At 40.6% G+C, this 23,133-nt stretch overlaps 1 protein-coding gene across 2 annotated transcripts in view; it reads left to right on the top strand.

The window, feature by feature from the left end:
- Positions 1 to 17,318, top strand: part of gcgra (glucagon receptor a) — a 34,680-nt gene extending 17,362 nt beyond the window's left edge. The window contains exons 2-14 of one of the 2 annotated variants that reach the window (XM_044332482.1): positions 6,255 to 6,402; positions 6,942 to 7,038; positions 7,942 to 8,049; positions 8,195 to 8,289; positions 8,404 to 8,498; positions 8,685 to 8,892; positions 9,409 to 9,568; positions 9,757 to 9,817; positions 10,489 to 10,558; positions 12,053 to 12,141; positions 12,271 to 12,415; positions 14,069 to 14,110; positions 14,213 to 17,318. In XM_044332482.1, the coding sequence (XP_044188417.1) occupies positions 6,349 to 6,402; positions 6,942 to 7,038; positions 7,942 to 8,049; positions 8,195 to 8,289; positions 8,404 to 8,498; positions 8,685 to 8,892; positions 9,409 to 9,568; positions 9,757 to 9,817; positions 10,489 to 10,558; positions 12,053 to 12,141; positions 12,271 to 12,415; positions 14,069 to 14,110; positions 14,213 to 14,578 (1,590 nt within the window). In that variant the 5' untranslated portion in view covers positions 6,255 to 6,348 and the 3' untranslated portion in view covers positions 14,579 to 17,318. The remainder of the gene's footprint in view (positions 1 to 6,254; positions 6,403 to 6,941; positions 7,039 to 7,941; positions 8,050 to 8,194; positions 8,290 to 8,403; positions 8,499 to 8,684; positions 8,893 to 9,408; positions 9,569 to 9,756; positions 9,818 to 10,488; positions 10,559 to 12,052; positions 12,142 to 12,270; positions 12,416 to 14,068; positions 14,111 to 14,212) is intronic. The other variant, XM_044332483.1, reaches the window with a different exon arrangement.
- Positions 17,319 to 23,133: the final 5,815 nt, after the last annotated feature.

Genomic DNA, 23,133 nt, shown 5'->3' with positions numbered 1-23,133 from the left:
CCAGCTTTCTTTTTTAAAAAGTAATGTACATGGAAATCCTTAAACAGGACTACTCAACTAAACAATCAATCAAGCCACAGATGCAGCAGAAACAGTGTAGGAGCTGTTAATCAAAGTCTCCCTGTAGGGTTGTTGTTGCTTCACAGCAGGTACAGTTTGTTGGTCCAACACACCTCATCAAAGAGCGTGTGAAACAGCATCCAGCCACTGCCAAACACTTCCCACACATAATGCTGATGTGCAATACAGAAAGGCCCTGCACACTCTCTCATACAATACAGGTACATCTCAAATGTTACACAACTGTTTGTCATTGTTTCCCGCCCACGTACATCAGATGCATCCAGCCGATGGTTCACAGGAGATGTGTGTGCATCTTTGTCGATAGGTCACACTCTGATCTGCTCTCCTGCTTTATAACAGGGTCAATGACAAACATTTGGAGCAGTTCAGAGGTTCGCCACGTTACACAGCTGCAAAATCTGCACCATTTTGTATGTTGTTGAGGGAAGACACTAACCAGTAAAACCATATATCGCACACAGCACTATTCCTGTCATGTTTTTTTGCTGGATTGCATATTGACCGGAGGCTGTAATCTACGTCACCTGTGGAAAGGAGACAAACAAAAGGTGATGAATAATCACACCTCCGATCAATCAAAACACTTCTACTGTGTGTTGCTATTAACATTTGATTCACTGTATTTGTACTGATGTTTTTATGTTATAGATGTTGTTAATATACTTATATGGAAGAAATCACTAAAATTAGTAGATTTAATGACCATTGCATAATCAAGTCAAGTCAATGTTGTGTTGATCCTTTAACAAAATGCAATCCAGTGCTCCAACTAACACATTTGACTTGCATATTCAGTGAAGTACAATTTCTCATTGACTTTTTGAACACATCTCCAAAATGCATGCATGTAATTGCAATTTAGGCCCAATTGTGGAATATTTTAGCATGGAAGAAAAGGGCACTTTAGTGCTCTGTGCCACAAGCAAGAATTTCATTATCATATTCAGTGAGGCATGGAAAAGGCAAAATATATAAGTCTGCACAAGAGACCGAGGACAAGAAAAATCTTAGACTTGACACATTTTCCAAACACCATACAGCAGAGACATGCCAGCAGGCAGCAAATGAGAAGCTGAGCAGTGCATGTCATATACCTTAACAAATCCAACAAGCCTGACAACTGAAACCCCCAGACTGACCAAATTAGGCCATTATACGGAAGAGGATGGTTACATGGTTATTAGCAAGTGCAGAATGTATATACAACATATATAACAGGGGATAATGTCCTTCACAGGAATGTCCTGGATTATGTCGACTTGGTGAAAGAAACATAGGAGTTTGGGTTTGTTTTATGTGAAACCTTGTGTCATGAACTCGGTGTGGTCAAACTCATAACTGATACTGTATGTATTGATTTTGTTCTCCAAGCAATAGCTTTTATATAATAGGTGGTGAGGAGGCGAAGGTTGAAGGTAGGGGTAACAGTTTTTTATTTTTATGCCTTTTATATATATATATATATGTATATATATATATATATATATATATATATATATATATATATATCCTAAATGTCTTCAGCTCTGTCAGTTAATGATGCATTTTTGGGTTGATCTAAAATATCAACAGTAAACTTCAGGCCTTGGCAGCAGTTTCTCAGTCTTGTAAAGTGGTTGCAGGAGGATGTTGACACACTAAAACCAGCAATTCTCTTGATGTGGTGCACATGGGTACTTTGGCTGAAGATGAAGAGGGATGGCTGGTCTGTTCCCTCATCTCGGTTTTCTCAGAAGGGAGGAAAATTGGCAAATATGCACGTCAATTACCTTTAGACTTTAGCCATTCGTTAATGATATTACTAGCTCTCTTATTGAGCAATATCAAACTTTACAGAGCATGTACTGATTTAAAAAGGGCTTTTGTTGATAGTCTGAGTTCAATGAGCAGCAGAGTGAAAGCTTCCACTTTGATTTGTGTAATTGTTATCTTTTCAGCTGAAGGACTTCCAGCTACAAAGAACTCCCTGGGAGAACCCAGTTGCTTGGTTTTTGTAAAATGTTGGTGTGGTGCTGTAACTTCAGATCAAACAGTATCATAGATCTGGTTTTATTTATTTTTTGCTAATACGTCTCTTTGTAAAGTAGGGCATCAACAGGAAGCTGTGAGTCAGGATGAATTTCCTGTTGAATCACAGTGATCTGAACCGTAACTTTGCCTTGATCTTTATTAGGTTTTGCTGATTTTGTGATTCAAATTTCTCTGAAACATTCACCTAAAGGACAATTTTGCACCTTGCATATCTGGTCACAGAGAGTGATGGGTGCCCATTATCAATATAAATATAAATGAAATCAGATCAAATACAAGGCGCCATGCATGCAATTACAAGCATGCTGTTTTTGTTTTTTTTTCAAAAGAATTTCTGAGGAATGTAGGAAATGAGTAACTGAAGTAAATGTAGACAGGTAGCAGGAGATCAGATTAACACTTGCTCAGAAACTAACGGCTGAAATGTGTCAACGGAGTATCCAAGGGAGAGCTAATCCATTAAGATGCGATCTATGGTATGTTAATGGTTGCAGAACACCACAGAGATAGACAGTGGGCCTGTAGGTTTCTGCATACAACATTATTTATTACTCTATTCTAATTATACTGTACAGGAAATACACATTCAAGCATTTTGAAAGTCAGAAAGAGAAAAGTCAGATAGCTGAAGTTGATGGAGCATTTACACTGTAACAGATAAGCGTGCTATCTAACTCAAGATCAGTTTGGTCAAGCAGAATGCGATGCCTAGATTTAAGTGATATCCCGTCTTCCTTGCAGCAGTGAAGTCGCGGAACGTGTTGCAGCATGATGCTCTGTCTCTTTTGAACTCTCCTTCACCCCGTTATCAGATAGTGGAACTCTCATCCAGCACTGTAACATCTGCAGCCCTAAGGTATGAATGTGACATGCTTTGCCTCAGCTTATTTAGTCAAACCATGGGAAACCTGAGTGGTGCTGCATATTTGCTGTAGCAATCATTAATTTGATCAATGACTCTATTGGATATTTCAGAATCAAAGCCAGATTATTGAGTGTTACTTCAGTATTTCATAGAGCCACCTAGGCCTCATCAATGGCAAGGTAAATTGTATACGATGGGTGATGCAGGGAGGTTTTTACTCTTAGCAGCATCTCTGCATCTGGGAAGCTGCATGATAGATTGCTGCTCGGGGGCACTTTCTGAACTGGACAGTTATTGTGTTTTCCAAGAGGTTTGTTTTTAATCCTTGCTGTTCCCCTCTGCCCGCATTCATGCGCGCATACTCCCCTTTATAATTTTATTTGTTAGACTGTGTAATCAAATGAAAGGTAAGTACCCTCCAACAAACAACAGTAATTGTTAGTGGCCATTGTATTGAGCCATCCAACGTGCACTTGAACACAGAACGTTTTTTATATTGCGACATTCAGGGAATTTGCGTCATTCATTTGTGATTGTTGGTGTATTTCTTTACACAAATATAAGTAAATGAACAGGTGTTATTTAAATTAATAGCCGTCTGTCCTATCAATCAAATGGAGCAATGACCTTTATTATTTGAGGCATAATTGCATCTATTTAGTTTAATACTTGATACTTTAAGTCCAAGGCGAAACATTAACATTGCTTTGTTTATCTGACAAAATGAGCATGACATCATTTTTCACACACTGAAAACATCTCCAGGCAGGAGTGAAACATTTTGGCTCAGTAACTTGTTTCAGAATGAAAAACACCAAAGGAAACAGGCCCAAACACAACCCAACAGGTCCCTCTGGCTCTGCCATCGCTCCACCTTTTAAATCCAAAGTGCAACAATAGTGATACAAAATCCAGGTTATTTCCTAGAACAGAGAGCTAAAGGGGCTAAACAACACATATTTCAGAGGACCTTGATTGGTCTGGATCCACAGCGGTGGGAGCCCAAAGCTGTAGCCCTGGCAAGATATCATAACCGCAGAATATAGGAGCCTAATTAGCCTCACACCTCCAAGCCCATTAGTTCCACTCCAGCTCCCACCAAATGGCTGATGTGGTTCCCGTCGTCCTGCTTCGAAGGCAAATCTGCACAAATAAAGCATGAGAGATTTATGAAAGTATACGTCTTCAGGGCGTGTGTCTTTAAAAGTCTCTCTATTGTTCTGGCCTTGCGCTCTTGTTGAGCGGTGTGCATAGCAACTAATGAATGTTCATTTTTGGACAATTGTTGAGGGAGGGTAAGATGGTGTGAGGGTCATGGAATTTGCCTAAACATGAGTCTTCAGTGTGGCGTTAAAGATTAGTGAATGGAATGTAGGACAAGCTAAAAAGACACTAATGTAGGCTCTGAATATTTTTGAGTTTTGGGATATTTCTGAGACAGGTAGTGTCGTAATTGTTATATATTCTATTTGGAGCTCTGCCAATGCTCTTGGAAACATATTGAGAGATATCAAATTCATGACAACTTGACAACTATGTAATGGCTGGTGTTAACAAGTGTTGGGACATAAGAATGGTTGAGAAACTATTTTTTCCTCTTTCTGGCTCTCTCTCTCTCTCTCTCTCTCTCTCTCTCTTTCATCATCCCTGTTGCAGGACTCTACAGAGTCTAGTTAATCATTGTTGCTACTTGGTGCTAAGTTGCAGAAAGTGGTGCAGGCAGGCCGATGTGTTCGGAAATGAGTCTCTTATGTGTTTGTGGGAAGAGAGAGAGAGGGAGAGGGAAACCCTTGAAAAACTGTTACACACTCATGTAACACTCGATGCCGTAAGCAAGAGCATGTGCTCGCCCATATGCATGTCAGCCTTTCTACTGTACCGGGACAGACGCTAAAATGTCATGCACTCCCAGAATGATGTCTGATCACTTTCCTCGGTAAGAAAAGCTTAATGTCCAGTCTGGTTGGCTGTTCATGCCATTTACACGAAGAAAATGTAGTTGGCATACTTTCACATTCCTATTGAGCTGTAAATTCATCATCTAATAGGTGCATTTCATACCAGAGATATTTGTTTATGTGTTAATTGCTGTGGAGACAGGATTGTGACTTTAATGTTTCTTATGGAGTTAAGGGCACAAGAGTCAGTGCTGTGATCTTGACTGGACCAGTCCTGACCCGATGTCAGGCCAGACAAGAGTACCTCTGATCCCTCAGGCGCCCAACAATCAGTCAGTCTGTACTACAGCTAATGTTAACTGCATCCTGTGGTCATTACACTGAACAGGCCATTTAGAAAATATGGCCCTTTGGTTTAGATATTATCTGATGTCTGACTTCCAGTAGAGCTTTGTGATATATAGGCTGGCTTTAGATTGTGACTGGCTGTAACAACCCAGACTTTAGAAGTTTGTTGACATGTTCAGTCAAACCACAGACTGAACATCTCTCTGATTTAAATTGTTCGAGACTACTTATGTTACATACATCTGTCATGACACATTGTGCTCTTATCTCTTGAGCAAATTCCTCGGTAAACAAAAGAAATTCCAAACACATCAACACGAACCCGTCCTCCTCCCTGCCATGAGACTAGAACAGAATGGAATTTGAAACGTTTTAGCCAAAAATGTTTCCATGGTCAAGGTGTTTTTTGCAGAAACGTTTCAGATTTCGTTTCGTTCTCCGGCTTCAACCAAATCTCTCGAGGGAACGATCGATACACAGGTGAGTAACCCCTGGCACGCACTGACACATGCTCAACCAAACACTGACAGGCTTTAAGATTAAGGTGGACAGCAGCCAACTGTGAGTCACAGAGTGAGTGCAGCTCTGCTGAGCCGCAGCTGTCTCACTGATGGTACAAACAGCATTTCCTGGAGGTTTTTGGCCCCATGCTTGATGTTCTGGACAGTCTGATTCTGGGTAGTCCATCCCTTGCTAAATGTGGCTAAGCCTGGCAGCATGTCGCAAGGTACGAATGAGTGGCCGGGATGGAAATGGGACTCGTCAGGCTCACAATGGTTATCTTTTCCTTCTACTTTAACTGGGCTTGATTAGCATGCAAGTTAAACTGACATTCGACCTTTCTCTTTATTTTACTTCTTCCTCTTTGTTCTCGTGCCTTCAAATCTTGGTGTAACTGAACTGTGATAGATATGACCCAGCCTTTTCCTGTTTTGGTCGTCTTGTTTCACCCAGCCAAGTTGAGCCGAGGTAATAAGCGGTGTGTTTGCAATGAGCTTTGATGGATTGTGTGTCTCTGTGTCATCCAGGTAGTGTGGCGAGTGTAGATAAGCCCCCTTATGAGGTGAAAACCCTTCCTCGTCCTGCAGTATCCCCTCCCAGCACCAACAGCAGGAATAAGGGATGTCCCGGCTGTTCCTCCTTTTGGCAACGCTCATTGTCTCCAGCAGCATCCAGGTGGGTCCCACAAGGACACAAACATACACATATACACATACGTGCGCACACACACAGCCTCCATATAACTCTGTGAACTTCCATTAGTCGCTGGCCTTTACAGTGCGGGGGAGGATGTTGTTTCTTTAGCTCTGCTGTCTTCTGAAACAACCCAGAGGGTCCTGTTGTGGATGTCTAAACAAACTGTCTTTCCCTGGTTTGTTAATGACATGAGTGTGCAGGGGTACACTATATCAGCAAGTCCATACAGTAACACAAGCCCCCCCATACTGACAAACATTAGAGTGGGACACAGCATCACCTTGAAGGATTAAATCCCCAGCATGAGGATGGGTTGTTTACAGCTACTGTATAAATGAAGTGAAGTGAAACAAATTGGCATCAATTTAGTTAATGCACTCATTGTGTCTTCATGGTATGTGTGAGGCTCACATTCTCAACATTTTTTCTTGCCTACCTGCTTACGCTACATCAATAAGTCAATGAATAGCCAGCTTTTTCATTGCACTGTCCTCACATGTGCTCCACCACCTCCTTAGATGTCTCCTGCTGCTACCCTGGATAAGCTGAAGGAGAGTTGGGAAAAGTACATGACGGACTGTAACAACAACAACAGTCAAGACCCACCGAGCACCGGTGAGCTGAACATACTGTAATTTTCAATGTTTAACAACACATATCTCTATAATGATAACAATTATAAGGCATTGAGGTAATGGTCTTATCCAGAAAAACACTGAGTGCAACACTCCTGAAAAACATAAACATGAAAGTAAGAGATTTTTTATATAATTTGCATTATATACATATAAAAAAAATCAGTATTTACCCTCAGCTTGAGGCACAGTGGCAGCTATCTAATGCAGTAGAGCAGGTAATGGTTAGGTCGTACTGTCACCAGACTATGGAGCAGCAGCAATTTCCGCTCCCTGCTGATAACCATTGTATAATCACTCTGCTTGCAGCTGCTCCCAGTTTTCTATTTGCTGCACCGCACTCGCTCTGCTCACGCTGAGAGAAAACCGGCTCCAGTTCGCTCCATCGCAGGGCTCTTAACTATGTGGCTGCCCTTCAGTTGCATTATGGTCTGTTAGCATGTTTTATGCTCGTGGGATAGAGCGGCAAATATGGGAGCGAAAGAACTTTCAAAAAGGCTGCTTCCCACGCTGCGCGCAAAATCACCCCACTCCGCAGCACTCTTATATCCTGCCTGTCACCCCATATGTGTAATAGAGAATTAGCAGGTGTGGCAGAGAGGGCACACACCACTTTATACACCTGAGCATCCATGCAGTAAATGCCTTTGCCGCGAAGATGAAAGATGTGGATTAAGCGGAGGGTCACTTTACTCTGAAGCCAAGATGAAAGACCATGATGTGTACAGATGCCATAATGGCCGCCAGCAGCCATCACTTCAAAGACATATTACTGTATTCCATGACTTCCATGACTTCAACCTCTCCAGGCCATGGCCAGAAGGGGACAGTGTGTAAGGGCGTCTCACCCATATTTCATGGTTTGTTTGTTTTTCATCCACAGGCCTTGTGTGCAACAGGACTTTTGACTATTACGTCTGTTGGCCTGATGGACTCCCCAACACAACTGTCAGTGTGCCATGTCCGTGGTATCTGCCGTGGCACCATAAAGGTAATAGCCCAATGTGGGTTAGTCATGCTGGTGCAGAGTAAACTCAAAATATGCTGCAGAGAAAGACAGCTGTCTATTATGACTGGACTTTTCAGTAAATCACAAAGGCTGTGTATGTGTGTATGTGTGTGTGTGTGTGCTGCAGTTCAGCATGGCATGGTGTATCAGGAATGTAATGCAAGCGGCCAGTGGGTGACCACGAACAATACCACCGAGTGTGACCCTAATGATACAAGTCAGGTAAGAAATATCAAATTCTTCTTTGGAAAGAAATACTTGTGGTTAAAAGAAACTAGAAACATGAGACTGAAATGTCAAATAAAGGAAAAAAATCTAACATGTTTTAACTTGCAGCAGTACTATGGGCACATTCGGATCATGTACACAGTGGGATATTCCTTATCACTTGTGGCTTTGGTGTTGGCACTTGGCATCCTCATATTCTTCAGGTAATAATGATTGTTCGTTGAAATCATTTCAAAGAAATTGAGCGAAGTATAAGTCATTCATCAGACACAGCAAGGAGGGGAAATAATGACATTTAAGTAGAAAGCTGTATTGCAATTGCTGTTTACTGTGTCTTATAATGATAGATTAAGCTCTATCTTAATGATCATTTGCCTCTCATTCATTAGGAAACTACACTGCATGAGGAACAACATCCATATGAATCTGTTTGCCTCCTTTATCCTGCGAGCGCTGTCTATCCTTATCAAAGACGCTCTGTTGGATGCCAACATTATGTCAAAGGACCTCAGCAGAGACCAGGAGCAGGGATTCACACGGACATCTATGCCTCCAGTGGAGATGCTGGTCAACAGTGAGGTCAGTGGTGATCTCCAGGTAAATAATAACCTATAAAGGTCATCATTTTACAGTGGTTATTAAGAATTTGACACAGTGGGAACAGAACAAAACTAGAAAGCTTCAAAACCCTGTAAATGTAATTCTTTAACCTAGCAAACAGACCAGGATATGTAATGCCATAATTATGACTTGTGTAACAGTACGATTGTGTATATAAAGAGGCCAAGGAAAAATAGTGGTACAAATTGTAGAGAAAATAATTATGGTAGCCACAGTGATAATTGTAGCAGCTAATTATCCATAAAAGGGGGGAGGGTCAGTGTGCTGGGTTGTATATGTTGGGGGTCACAGCTGGCTGAGGCTGGGGTTAAAGTTGCTACTGTTGTACAATTTGATCGCTGTAGGCACAAAGCATGAATTCTGTCAGCAGAAGGAGCTCTCATCTGCCGCAGCACTGATCTCATCATTCACATCATTCACAGCTAAATAATGTTTTACCGTCCACCAGCTTGATATTCTCTGAAACAAAACCTCACTCCTCCTATCTCGCAGACAATGGTTAGCTGTCGCATCGCCGTGGTGATGATGCAGTACAGCATTATGGCCAACAGCTACTGGCTGCTGGTGGAAGGCATCTACCTCCACAACCTCCTGGTCATCACTGTGTTTACAGAGAGGAACTATTTTAAAATCTACCTTTGCATTGGCTGGGGTGAGCTGGCTCGTTTTTGTGAGTGTGTGTTTTTGTGCAGGTGTGTCTGTAACTGGAGTAATAAGGATGCAAGTTAATTATGTGCTGTTTGAAGGGAAATTAAGTCAGAGCAGATTAATGTACAAGGCTATAACAACAGTGTGCAAAATGACTGTTTTGCATTTAGACATTTCCTCATTTCTTCACAGGTACCCCGTTAATATTCGTCGTGCCCTGGGTGATATCTAAATACCTTTATGAAAATCAAGAGTAAGTTTCCAAAGTGCTCTCCATCCCTTTTTCTCTTCTCTATTCTGCAGTTGATCTCAGAAGCTGCCAAACATTTTAGCACTTTCTTGTTGATTCCACTCTAATAATAGTACAGCATATCAAAACAGGGTGGCAGATGGTCTCTCTCCCAAACATATGAATGTTGATACTTGGCAGCTCGTGGTCAATTTAACATGTAATTACTACATGAGGAGTTGGATGCACTTTAACTTCATACACAGGCATGTTTTATCTTCCCAATATGGGAACCATGTCAGAACACTTTTGGGTTGGCACTTGCGTTAGCACATTCTCAATATTTCATGTTAACATTCAGCACCCAAACTTTATTATGCAATCTCTTAGTGTCTAACATACACACTTCAGCAGCAAGTGGGGTGAAATGGATTTTAAGGCCGCACTTTCCAAAACCACCAACACATTGTGTTGTTATGTAAAGTTTTTAAAAGCCACTGTGGTGCTGTCTGTGTCCCCACTCTGGTGGAACCGTATGACTGCCAGTCTCTCACATTTTGTCAGACAAGGAAATGAAAGCTTTCTACTTTTGACTATCAGACAGAGTGAGCCTTGTTTGAAAGCATATGACATGTGTTTCTTGTATTCTCTAATTGTCTCTTAATGATATTTCCTCCGATGCTTTTCTTTCACAGGTGCTGGGAGCGAAATATAAACATGAATTACTGGTGGATCATCCGTTCTCCAATACTGCTGGCAGTTGTGGTAATGTCTCTTTCTCTGTCACCTGCTTTTGCTGACCATTATGCCTCTCATCATGCAGTGTTTTCTTAAAAAGTAATGATCATTCCTCAAACTTGAATCCATATAATCCATTGTGCCAATTTACACATGCCATGTAAATTGTTTACTATTTTTATATTTTATAAGTGTATTTACCCTGAAATCTTACATATGTACCCGCCACCCTTGCATTTACTTTTTTTTCTTCTTTTACTTCTTTTACTATTCATACACCATACAATATTAAAGACACCTAATTTATTCATGAAGTGTAAAAGGCTGTCTACGCTTTTTGCCTCACATCTGGGAAACATGTTAAAATTCAAAGTTTTTTTGGATTAAAGAAATACGATTTTTTTTTTTTTTTTTTTGCACTGTGACCAAATACACAGTTTAGCTACCCCCTATCCATACTGTGACCAGGCCTTTAATTGTAGTTGTGCTCTGCAAAGGTCAGTTCTGAGCTTTTATATAAGTCGGATTTGTCATGGCTCTTATGTCAGGCCAGTTACATCGACATCCAGGCATTTTCCATGCATTAATCGTTCTGCTAAGTGGCCTGTATCTAACAGGAATTCCTGTGCTTGAGTTGTTGCAGGAACAGCAGGGCTGGTTCCCACTTGAGTGTTTCCCTCTTTATTCTGATCTCAAAATGTTTTACATCATAGTAGAAACACTTATAGCAATAAAAACTTCAACAGAGTGTGCTTAATTTTGAGGATACGGAGCTGGAGACAGCTGTTAAGGTTATATCTGGAACACTATCTTGTACTGTGAAACAAAAAAACCTGGCCAATAATTGTGTGCAAAAATTGGGTCTAGCTCCAGTATTTTTTCTTCAAAGCAACTGCAAATTACTGGTAACAACTTAGTTGTAAATTAAAAAGGTCACATCATAAGTAATTTTCATCAGGGGAACACCCACTGTTTCTTGAAATGCCAGTTGCTGTGAAAGTGTTCCCTCATAACAATGTGCTTCTGCTGTCTGTAATAAGGTTAAAGGATTGGTTCACTCCAATCACAAAAAGCATGGTTTTTAACCCTAGAGGTCTCAATCTGCGTAGGTAGTTGTGGTTTTATTGACTTTTAGAGATATTTGGAGATATCCAACTCTGAGATTTTTGTTGAAAATAATTTTCACTGAAGCAATAGTCCATGAAAACAGCTAACTGCAAGGTCTGTGGATTACGCTGTGTAACTGGAACACTGTCTCTGAAAAAGAGTCAAGTATTGTTTCCAGTGCTTTGAACAGCAAACAAACAAAAATTCATACACCTCCATTGTATTTGGATGGAAGCAGAAGTTTCAACATAGTGGTATGTCCAAAACTTTGCCCATAAAACCGAAACTATCTGCATGACTACACAAATTACGAAGTGAGAAAATATGTTCTGGGTAAAGTGACCCTTAAAGATAACATCTGTTTGTCATCCAATCAAAACTATCATCATTAACACTCGTGTCTGTCTTTCACAGATCAACTTTCTTATCTTTATCCATATAATTAAAATTCTCGTGTCAAAACTGCGAGCGCACCAAATGAGATACACAGATTACAAGTTCAGGTGAGTTCAAATGTTAAAGCGCTTATTACATCTCTGATGTGTATGCTGTGTATTCTCTTTCTCTGAACTTACTGTATTCTGTGCTTTCTCTCTCTCTTTCTGGCTCGTCTCTCATCCTGTCCATCTCAGGTTGGCTAAGTCCACTCTAACCCTGATCCCACTGCTGGGTATCCATCAGGTGGTCTTTATTTTTGTGACAGATGAGTCCACCGAGACCACAATCGGTTTGCGTCTCACCAAGCTTTTCATCGACCTCTTCTTCTCCTCTTTCCAGGTGAGAACTTTCAGTCTTCAACCAAAGCATCTCTTATTATTTTCACAATCTATGACCACACCATCAGCATCATCAACCAGATGTCAACCAGACAGCGAATGTCCTGGGTCGTGGCTAGCAGGGTGGTGAATCAGGGGTCCAGTGGTTTGAGAATTAACTGGTTGAGAGTTGAGACACTGATGAGGCAATTTATGGTTCCATAATTCCCCCTGTTGTACCTGTACTGAGACAGAAATTGAAAATGAAAGCATTTAATGTGTTTGGGGAGAGAGATGTGAGAACTGAGTAACACAGGACGTAAAGGGTTAAATAAGATGCTTAAATAAGATGGTGTTAGACACATGACTGCTGTTGAGAATTAAAATGATCTTCTAATAAAATCCAAATTTAAAAATCCATGCCAACAGGAGACCAATCGAGTCAAAGTGTTGTGCCAGATGAGCTTGTTAAGCATGCTGCTCTAAAATGCTGTATTTACTTATGTGTCAGGAGGGATTACATTAACATAATGTGCTGTCTATGCTGCTAACCGGGTGTGTGACACTGTGACACAATGACAGTGACCTTTCTGCTACGAGGACACAGATGACATGCGTCAAGATTACAGCCGACCACCAGGGGAATTGTCTTGATGATGAAAGCGACAGAGGGAAGGGAGGATGCAAAGAGAATCCTAAAGTCAAAGATGGACAGCCATGACACTACGTTTACATGCTCACTAATATTCCACTATTATTCCGACTGTGACAATATTCCGAGTCTGATACAGGTCATGTAAACAGCATATTCCCTTTGGATATTCAGAATTAGGCCTTTTTCCGAATTTAGACATGTGGGATATGTCGATATTATTTGGGTTTTAGGGGCATTCTTTGGACAGGTATACAGTGCATTTGAAATACGGGTCACATGTCTCCGGCCAGTTTACTCCTGTGCAGGCAAAATGACATATACTGGAGCAGGAAGGCAGACAGAGGGGAGGAATGAGAGGAGAGTGGAGAGCTGTTTAGGGCAGGCTGGAAAAACAGAGCGTGCCTTCTTTACGACAGGGACAGAGGGGATTGGTTATTATCCTGACATGCAGCCATGGACTGACGGTGATGACTCAGTGTGATGCACCAAAAACACTCAGAAGTGTAGTAAACATCATGGGACAACCCAAGGACTGGATGTGCCTGGAACTGTAAATTTATAACATCAATCATATCAATGTAAATTATAAATATCAGGCAGCAGCTCACTAATGATTTTCACTTTTTTGGTTTACTTCACTGCCTGCGGAGATCTTGTGATTCCTGTTCCCACTGGAGCAACCCTGAAAACCCTCTGCATGTAAACAGGAATATTCATTTTCATTAGCCATGTAAACAGCTTAGTAGGAATATTGCTGTTTTTGGAATAAGAGCAAAGAACAGAATATTTTGTGCATGTATCATTGACATAGTCAATGATAGTCTTGTGTGTGTGTTGCTCTCAGCGCTTGGTTATAAAATGAAGTTAAAACTGCCCCATCCACTGATTTGTGCACTATACTAGGCTACATGTTTTTATTGCTTCAGACACTGTATTTTCAAAACCTGGTATATAAAGAGCCATACTGTGAGTGAATATTACAGCTGCCCTGCACTGACCCAGAATTGATTGTCTCTACAGGGTCTCCTTGTGGCCATCTTGTACTGCTTTGTCAACAAAGAAGTGAGTTTCCTCATTTGCACTATAACACACTTCTGTCAGCCCCTGACTTTTCTCAAGTCATGGCGTCAATAACATCTACTTTCATCTCTGTCGTCTCCACAGGTGCAGTCCGAGGTCCTGAAGAATTGGAAACGCTGGAAGCTAGGGAGGAACATCGAGGAGGAATACCGCCATACCTACAGCAATACCCCCAATTCAAAGACCGGCAGCCTGTTGAACCACGTCTCTCGGCCGCCTCATCTACCAGACATCGCCAAAACCTCTGCCCCGATCTGCAGCCCTGAGGAGAGGCACATGCTTGTGGCTGGCTGCCACAATGGTGTGATCCACAGTAAAGAGGCAGGCCAGTGTGCGTCCCCGCTGCACGAGGGGACCATCAGTAACTGCACCCTAGTGGAGGACATCAGCCTTTCGGACAAGGGGCAGTGTTACGAGGCTCAGAGAGAGAATGTGGAGAGCCACCTTTGAAAGGCACTAAGAGCAAGAACTCTGTGAAGAAAGATGGAGGGCCTTCCGCTCTCATCTGGCTCTGACATCCTGCACTGGGTGGCTGTGAAGAGCTGGGCTGATAGAGTCATCTGTCATAGTGGTCTTCGCCCAGAGATCAGTGTCACTGGGAGACCGAGCGGCACTCAGCCCTCTCCACAGCCTGAGAACGGAGAACAATACGGCAGACATCCACGCTGAAATTTCTAATGTGCTGCAAGCCTCATGAATGGATTTCTGTAGATGTTTGCCAGACAGTGAAAGAAACTGCTGCATGTTGAATGATGTAACAACAGCATCTCAAGGCAGATAAGCCGTGTAAAATAATAGGACAACCAGATAAAAAAAAAAAAAACCCTGAAACCTCAAATAGCAACAACTGAAACAAAACAAAACAACAACAACAACAAAAAAAAGACACAGAGTCCTTGCTTAAGCCTCTGCTTTAATTTGTGTTGAGTATCAAATGTGTGTTTTGTGGTACTGGAGGTTAAAGACAAACTGGACATTGGACTGCATACACAAAAGAGACCAAATAAGAGACACAAAACAAGCTGGTAGGGAACACAGGGGTCTTTTTTTGCTTTGCTCTGATATCTGTAAGGTTTTTCTTGTCTATATTGATTTTGATGAAACATGTACAGAAGAAGCATTCTGTTGACTGTACCTCATACAGTAAAGTGACAACAGTGTTGTTCAAGTGGCCCCATCCAGGGCTCATGGGAAATTGGCAGCTGCTCTCACCAGGTCATTCCTGGCTTACATATAGACATTAAAAGAGGTCAAGAGATGGTATCGGATGAATTATAAATAAGCTAAAAATGATCATCGCTTGACTTACTTTGGTGTTTTCCGATAAAAGTAAATATTTTTATATAGGTCTCAACCTTATTGCTGAGTTCAGTACGACAGCTGTAACTGTGTAAATGTGCCAGGTGTGTTTTAAAGGGGAATAGTTGCAATTCTGTGCCATTAAATACAGTATGTTTTCTGTTTCCCTTTGCCATCAAAATGTTGTGCGACTCACACGTCTTCTGTGTAGTATATGAACTTCTACGCAGCTCGCTCTACCCCCGAGATGAAAGCTAATACGGGAAACCGCGCACTCAAATCAAGGATGAAAATATACTGTAGACTTGACCTGCAAAGTCGCACATGCATAAAGTATGAATCCAACACTGTGACTCAAAATAACATGTCACCTCTGGCACAAGGGTGTTTTTGCTATGTTAAATATAGGCTGTCATGCATGCAGATTGCACAGATTTAGTGAGCTTACGTTGTGTGAATCATTCGGCGGTGATGCGTGCCGCACAGTGCCATTACATCAGTGCATAAAGTCAGACAGACTGTGCTAATGACTGCATGCGCCCAGTTACTCTCCAGTATTTAATATTCAGCCTGATTCTGTCCGCAGGGGCTGTGGACATATAGAACAAAATTCTGCACCCTAAAAATAGAACAAAATCTCTCTAGTAAGCATTGTAGTGACAAAGAAACTTAAATTAGCAGTGGTACATTTGCTTCTGAACACATTGCCTCCTGCAGAGCATTGATTCATCTTTGAGTTTCTAAGCCAGAACTAACTCAACTTGACTTTGTATGTATGACTATTTGCACAATGTTAATTTATAATTGGTAAATACTGTGTGTGTATATATGTGTTTATACAGGTGATTTATTTGATTGCTGTCAATATATTTCATGGAATGGATGTCTGTATGTGTGCGTGTGTGTGTGTGTGTGTGCACAAGCATATTTTTAAGTTGGTATGAATGTGTGCAGTTTCAGTATTCCAGATGTGTTACAGTTGGATGAATCACTGGCTGCAGCCAGAGGAGCAATGGGTTGATATAAACCAGCGCAAGCGGCTTCACACAGAGCGCAGAGGTCAGAAGTCGTCCCTTCCTAGCATATACAGTCTCACACCACAGGACATTCTCAGAAGTCATGCCCATATAAAGGCATGAGAAGGACACGGAAGCTGTTCTCAGTGTGATTCTTCCATGTCATTTTGTCGCTCAGAGCTAGGTTAGAGCACAACAGCGGCGTGTTTGTCATTCAGATAATAGCTCTGTGCATTTACACTTCAGCTAGGTGTTGAGGCAAATTTTTCATCAACATCTGCTGAGGATTGTAATAGAGCAGGTAGATATCCAATACTCAGAATTGAGCTTGGAGTATGATTCACACACTGGTGCTGCTGTTGCTCAGAGGTGAATTTGCAGTGTTTTTCTTCTTTTGCAGAGCAGGAGAAGTGTTTGGATACTGACATGGTAATAAAGGATTGTTGTGCACCATGAGTAAAATAGGATACAGTAGATTATATAAGTATGGTCAAAGTATATTGCTAATTTTATTTCAGACTAATACATGTATTTTAAGCTGTGACCATAACCATGTATGTTTTTGAAGCCAGCAGCTTGGGTCACTCCCCTTTTTGGACCAAAGTGGTTCTGTTTGAATGTATTCTTTTAAAGATCCAAATCAGTATGTTCCATTTTATTTTCTCTTAAAGTTGGTTTTGTACAGTATATTTGGTGTGAGGAACCAATCAGTAGAAAACTGACTGTGTTCAGGTGTATACAGTTCATAACATATTGTGTCCGCTTAGCAAACTTTGTCCAAATGGTGAAAGAATAAATAACAATGTATGTGAAAAATGGTTTTAACTTGCTGTCTCTTTTGGTATTCATAATGTTAAAATAAAAAAAAAAGAGAAAGCAGGTGCATATCACCTTTCTTGGCTTGTTGGTGATGTTAGCTGGCTTGCCAGCTGGCTGAATGCCATGTTGGCTTATAAGAGAGGTTAGTATTGATTTTACCCCAGGGTCAGGTGCTGTTTGATAGCACACACTGTTCTTATTGTGGCCAAGAGCCACTGGATCAGCCCACAATGACTTGCTAACAGTGCTCAGTTTAACTTAGCAGTAACTCTGTGGTGGTTGCTGATAGCAGGGCATCATGTGTAATAGCTAAAGACTAAAAGGACAGACAAGATGGTAACAATAGATTTGCCATATCAGAATCAGCTTTATTTGCCAAGTATGTTTAAACATACAATGAATTTGACTCTGGTTTCTAGCGGCTCTCAATGTGCAAAGGACAACAAGCCGAACAAAGATAATTAAATATAAACATATCACTATTATGTACGGGTAAAAATATAGATACATACATATAGAAACAACAAATGGAAAACAACATACAATGTCTATATACAGGTAAACCCATTTTTATAAATTGTAAACAGGATACAAACAGTGCAAAAATATGTGAAAGACTGCAGAGATTGCTAATTACTAGTTACTTTAGTTACTTTATATGCATACAGTAGGTGGTTATGTACAGTATATACACCCTCAAATCTGCAGTATATATAACAGTAATGATGTTATGTATGCATGTTATTACATATTCTGTATTTTAAACTAATGTAAATGCAAATAATTTGTAGGTACAGTGAGTTTTATAGTGTTACAGGATTATTGCACTGCAACTGAATACACTGATAATATACACAGTATATTTACAGTTAGTTTTAGAAATCCAAGAAATCCAAACAATGATGGAGCTCATAGTGTCAATTCAGGTAGCAACATGAAGTCAGATTATCACCTGCCGATCTCTTAACAGCCAGCAGGCAGCAAACCCTCAGGGGCTGCATTGTAAGGACATTTTGACATAGTAATCATAGTTGGAACTGCAGATCAGATGACATCCACTGACTCAAAAAATGTTTTCCCATACATGACTGTTATAAAATAAAGAGCTGTAAAATGAAAAATGATACATTTTTCTGAGCATCACAAACACAATTTTGGCCAGTAGTTCAGATAAAATGTGAAAAAAAAGTCTTGCAGACTGTAGCAGTGAGTTATTTTCATGCTTTCATGTGTGTGGCGAGCCAGCAGGAAGCGAGCCAGCTCAGCCAGAGAAGGACACTAAGACGCATGTGTGGGCCTGAGGAGAGCAACTTTCACTGGAATGAAAAGGGTGTCATCTTTGAACATGGTTTTCAGCTCCCATTCCTTTTAATCCCACTGATGTCTCTTTCTTTCAAGCATAATGCTGTCAAGGACCATGTTTCACTTCCAAAAGCCTGGTAAAGTAGTCTTGACTGCTTTTTTAGCAGTGTATGATTAATGTAAGAAAAGCACGTTTGAACTCTGATGAAATGTGGTTTTTATACACACCTCTACCAAAAGTAAGAGTCCTGTGTGACGTATTATTCACCCAGACAAAAAACAAACTAAGAAGACAAAGAAGGTATATTTACTGGAAAATGCTGAAATGTCCTTGTCTGCCTGAACAACTCATTATGTACAGGATGTTGTTTAGCAAGGTTGCTGCCCTTTAAGAAAAGTAATAAGTAACTAGAACACGATTTGATCGAGCAGACTGCAGGGCTTATTTCTGTGTGGAACGATTTAATGTCCTTTGGGTATAAGAAGATGGGAAGTGGTGGAAACAGCATCTGGTCTGCACTCAGTTATGCACAAGGAGTAAATATATTGAAGGGGGGGGGGGGGGATTTGGGGGGGTCAATGGATGTAGAGTTTATGTTTTCTCCCTGAGGCCTCTGAACTGGGCTTGTGTCCTGATGTGGTAAAACAAATTGTGCGTGTTTGGGCTATAAATCTACTGAGTTATCCTCCACCTTCAGACTTCTGACACACTTTCCAGGCCGCTGAGTGGCTCTCGTGCTATCATCAGGGCACCAGGAACCTCAGAACGCCACAGCTGGAGAGGCATAGAGGTTGTGCATTTGTGAATGAATATTTAACATACCAAGCTACTCATATTCTATGTCTGAATGCAGTGCACGCAAATATTACTAAATTAGTTAATACTGTGAGTGAACCCTGACTGCTTCGGGCCAAATGCAGTTATTACACCACAAGAGATTAATTCAGTGTTGTTTTTAAAAATACTTCAGCTCTCATCAGCGCATAATTTACACATATTATATAAAGCAATATTCATGAATGGTAATGGTATCAGTGCTGTTGTAAACATATTGATGTCTAAATGAGTAAAAAGTAAGTTCTTAATTTGATCCGCTCATTTGCAGAAGAGATCGTGTCATATTGGTTCGGAGCGGCACATTCACTGGAAATACTGAAGTGTGAGAGGCAAGCTTTAAAAAACAAGCTTTAGCTCTACAGTTATGACATTGCCCTCGGCTCAAAAGCAAGCAAGTATCAGATATCATACTGGTAAAATGGAAATGAAGATTGCTCTCAGTGTGGAGTATATTGATGCTGTCTTATTCTACTCCTAGATTCTTATTATTTCTTTTCTTTCTTGGTCTCTTTTTTGTGCCACTGTTTGTCCAAGAGACTAAGAAGTGAAGAATGACACCAAAAGTAAAAGACAGTTTCTTTATTTTTGCAGTTTGGAAACAATCACGTCAGGCGCTTATCTAAACGGCTAACTCATTTTAGCTATTGATCACTGTACACTGAATGGAGTCATCAGTTACCAGCTTCTTTTATTGTCTTGTAAATCCTCTCAGTCAGGCAGCTCCCATTTATCACACCGTACCACCCACACTGAACGAGCAGGGACAGTCTCAGGAGCTGCTCTTGTTTTGGACTCTTTGCATTGACCAGTTTATCATTTCTAAAGTTAGCCAATGCATCTGGATATACATTACAGTACTATTTTAGGTTTTAACAAAAACAGCAGAAACATGATTTTAACTGGAAAATCATTTGGTTGTCTACCAGTAGCCTTTGCAAAGCCATGAAATCCATTAATACACTGTGGTGTTTTTTAGAGTTGAGATTTAAGTGTGCATTGAGGGGATTTAGCTGAAAAAAGAAGTTCGCATTCAGTTTTCAACCCTGTCCTCAGGCACTTTAAGAGCAGTAATGTATGCTTTTTTATATTCATTTAAGTTCAAACAAACTGAATTTCACAGACAATGTTGATACACTATATTAGAAAGATAGTCAGAGATTATTTCTTATCAGGAAATTACAAAGTTTTGGAATCAGTCAAAATGTGGAAAGAGCATCCTCGTGTTTAACATGACAAATAAAAGCAAATTGTAAGGATTGTAAAAGCAGCTGGGGAAATTGTAGCTCACCACCGAGATCATTAAATGCTCAGTATAATACTGCTCTATACAGGAAATCTACATCTAATTAATGACAATAAACGTCCTCTCTATTCTGAAAATGAGTTAATGCCTTCTGGATGTTGTTATAGGACACCTCTGGTCCACAGAAACATATATATGGGATTTTGCACATACAGTAGATTGCAGTACTGCTGATGTTTGACCTCTTAATTGTTTTTATTGGTGAGTAGTGGGATAATAAAGTTTTATTCTATTCTAACCTTTTAGGCCTTAAGCCATTTAGAAATTATAGCACTTGACTTTAAATTAAAAAACAAACAGAAAAGCTGATACTGTGTAAGCTAATTAACTTAAAATGAATAGGCTTTGGCTTAGGTGAAGCTGTAAATTAAAAGTAATTGTGTCTTTTAAATTAAATGTGAAACCTGGCAACCCAGCGAGCAGATGTGGGTGAATTAAAATATTCTCCCCTGAACAACAACAACAACTCAGTACAAATGTTTGTCACATCATTTTTGTTTTGGCCTATGAAAGCGTGGCACATGACTGACACACACACACACACAAAAAACGTGGAATGCAGTTACATTAGCGTCATTATTCTGTTTCAGGCGAGGTGCGAGCAGAGAGGGACAGAGCAGATTCATTGGTCTGGTTAATGCATGAACGTCATCAGTCAGGTTGTTAGAGCTCATTAGCTGTGTTTGAGAGGTTGTGTTATCGTCTCTCTCAAGCAGAGCAGAGTCCCCTGGGTACACATACTCTGGGTCAAAGCAACCCAATCTACCAAAGCCACTGCATCCCCGTGTAATACAGTATGAAGAAGACCCTCTCAGCTTACTCTCCATCTGACACACACACACACATCTAAGAGATCCCCCCTCGCCACAGCCTAATAGTCTGTCAACACCCCTGCCAAATTAAATCAACTACATGTATGTACAATCAGATTACAGCCATCAAATACAGAATAAGTTAATAAATCCAATATTCTCAGACAGTGGGGTGGTAACGGAAGCACTGCTGCAGATAGAGGGACTGACATGGCTCTGGGTAAATTCACTGGCCTGGATGGGAGTCTGATAACCAAAAGCTTCTCAGAGGAGGATGAAAAGTTGAGCTTTCAGTGAACGTTAATATTCTGTGCTCAGCAGCGTGGCTCCAAAAGAGCTGAGGGAATAAATGGTCATTGCAGATGTCCCACTGAAGCAACACTATAGGTCCAAATTTCTTTTAAGTGTGCAAAGTGGGAATCAGTCACCTGCAAACTAGTCCTGCTATCAAAGCTTTCATTCTTGATTTAGGCCATCATTTCAACTTAATAGTCAGCTTTTTTTCTAGCTCTCTGCTTGCTTATCATTTCCAGAGGAGATTAGGATAAAAAAGACAGCCGGACTCCTCATGATAATTTACTCAAATGAGGATGTAACTGCCATAGAAATAGCCTTAAATAAAGCCCTGACAGTGACAGAAAGGCAATTTTACACATGCTATAAACAGCTCCTTCAATTGCTTTCATCCTGCTATTATTTAAAAGACACTAATTTACCTCAATTATGTGTTGAAAGTCCATGCACAGTTTGAGCAATTTGTAAAGTCAAAACGAATAAATGACCTGATAATTTTGCATAACAGCTTGTGACTGTCATACCCACTGAAGTACATTTAACAGCAGTTGACACATGAGTAATTGGTGTTTTTTTAGCCACTCGCTTATTCGTTCACTCCGATGGCCAAGATAAATTAATAACAGCAGTCATTAGACTGTGATGAAAATAATTAGACACTGACCAAACAGATGCTAATGTAGATAATGATGCAGAAAGTACTCAGTGTAACGTCAGACTCGCTTACTGTTTATTGTCACAGAGAAGAGAAGCACTTCTTGTTAATGTGATATTTTAATTGTGCGTGGTGGTTGACATTTTTAATGTGCCTCATAGTACTAGTAGTGCATATGTTTTAGTAAGGGTGGCCTAAAACTTGACAGAGCTGCAGCACCAGGGATTGAATCTGAATCAACCTGACTAGTGACTTGTAAAACATTCCTTTCAAAGACAAAAATCTGCACTGCAGAACTGAAACATTGATATTCAACAAACACCCCAAAATACTATATTTGACACAATGTTTTGTTTTAGGTTGCTGACGAAAAGTGTGTCCACAATTCATAGTGACAGTTACACTTACTGATACTGTGAGGGCACCACTGACTGTGTTACACTCTGACACTGCACACACTGCCCCATATGAACTTTGTCCATGTTTCTTTGTTAGTAAACCGCTTCACATCTGCTGTGTTTCATGCGAGTCAAAGCAGGAACTCAAGCAGCAAGAAGGAGACAGATTTGTCCGTGTACTGCGTGTCAGTGGAGACTGCAAGGTGAGGTCAGGAAGGAAACTTTCTATCAGGATTGGAAAAAAAGAATCTTCATGTTTTGGCATTTGA

This window comes from Thunnus albacares, chromosome 17, assembly GCF_914725855.1.
Source record: "Thunnus albacares chromosome 17, fThuAlb1.1, whole genome shotgun sequence".
In the NCBI taxonomy this organism is placed as follows: domain Eukaryota; kingdom Metazoa; phylum Chordata; class Actinopteri; order Scombriformes; family Scombridae; genus Thunnus; species Thunnus albacares.
The sequence above is the reverse complement of the archived record's forward strand: the minus strand, read 5'-3'. Positions and strand labels throughout refer to the sequence as shown.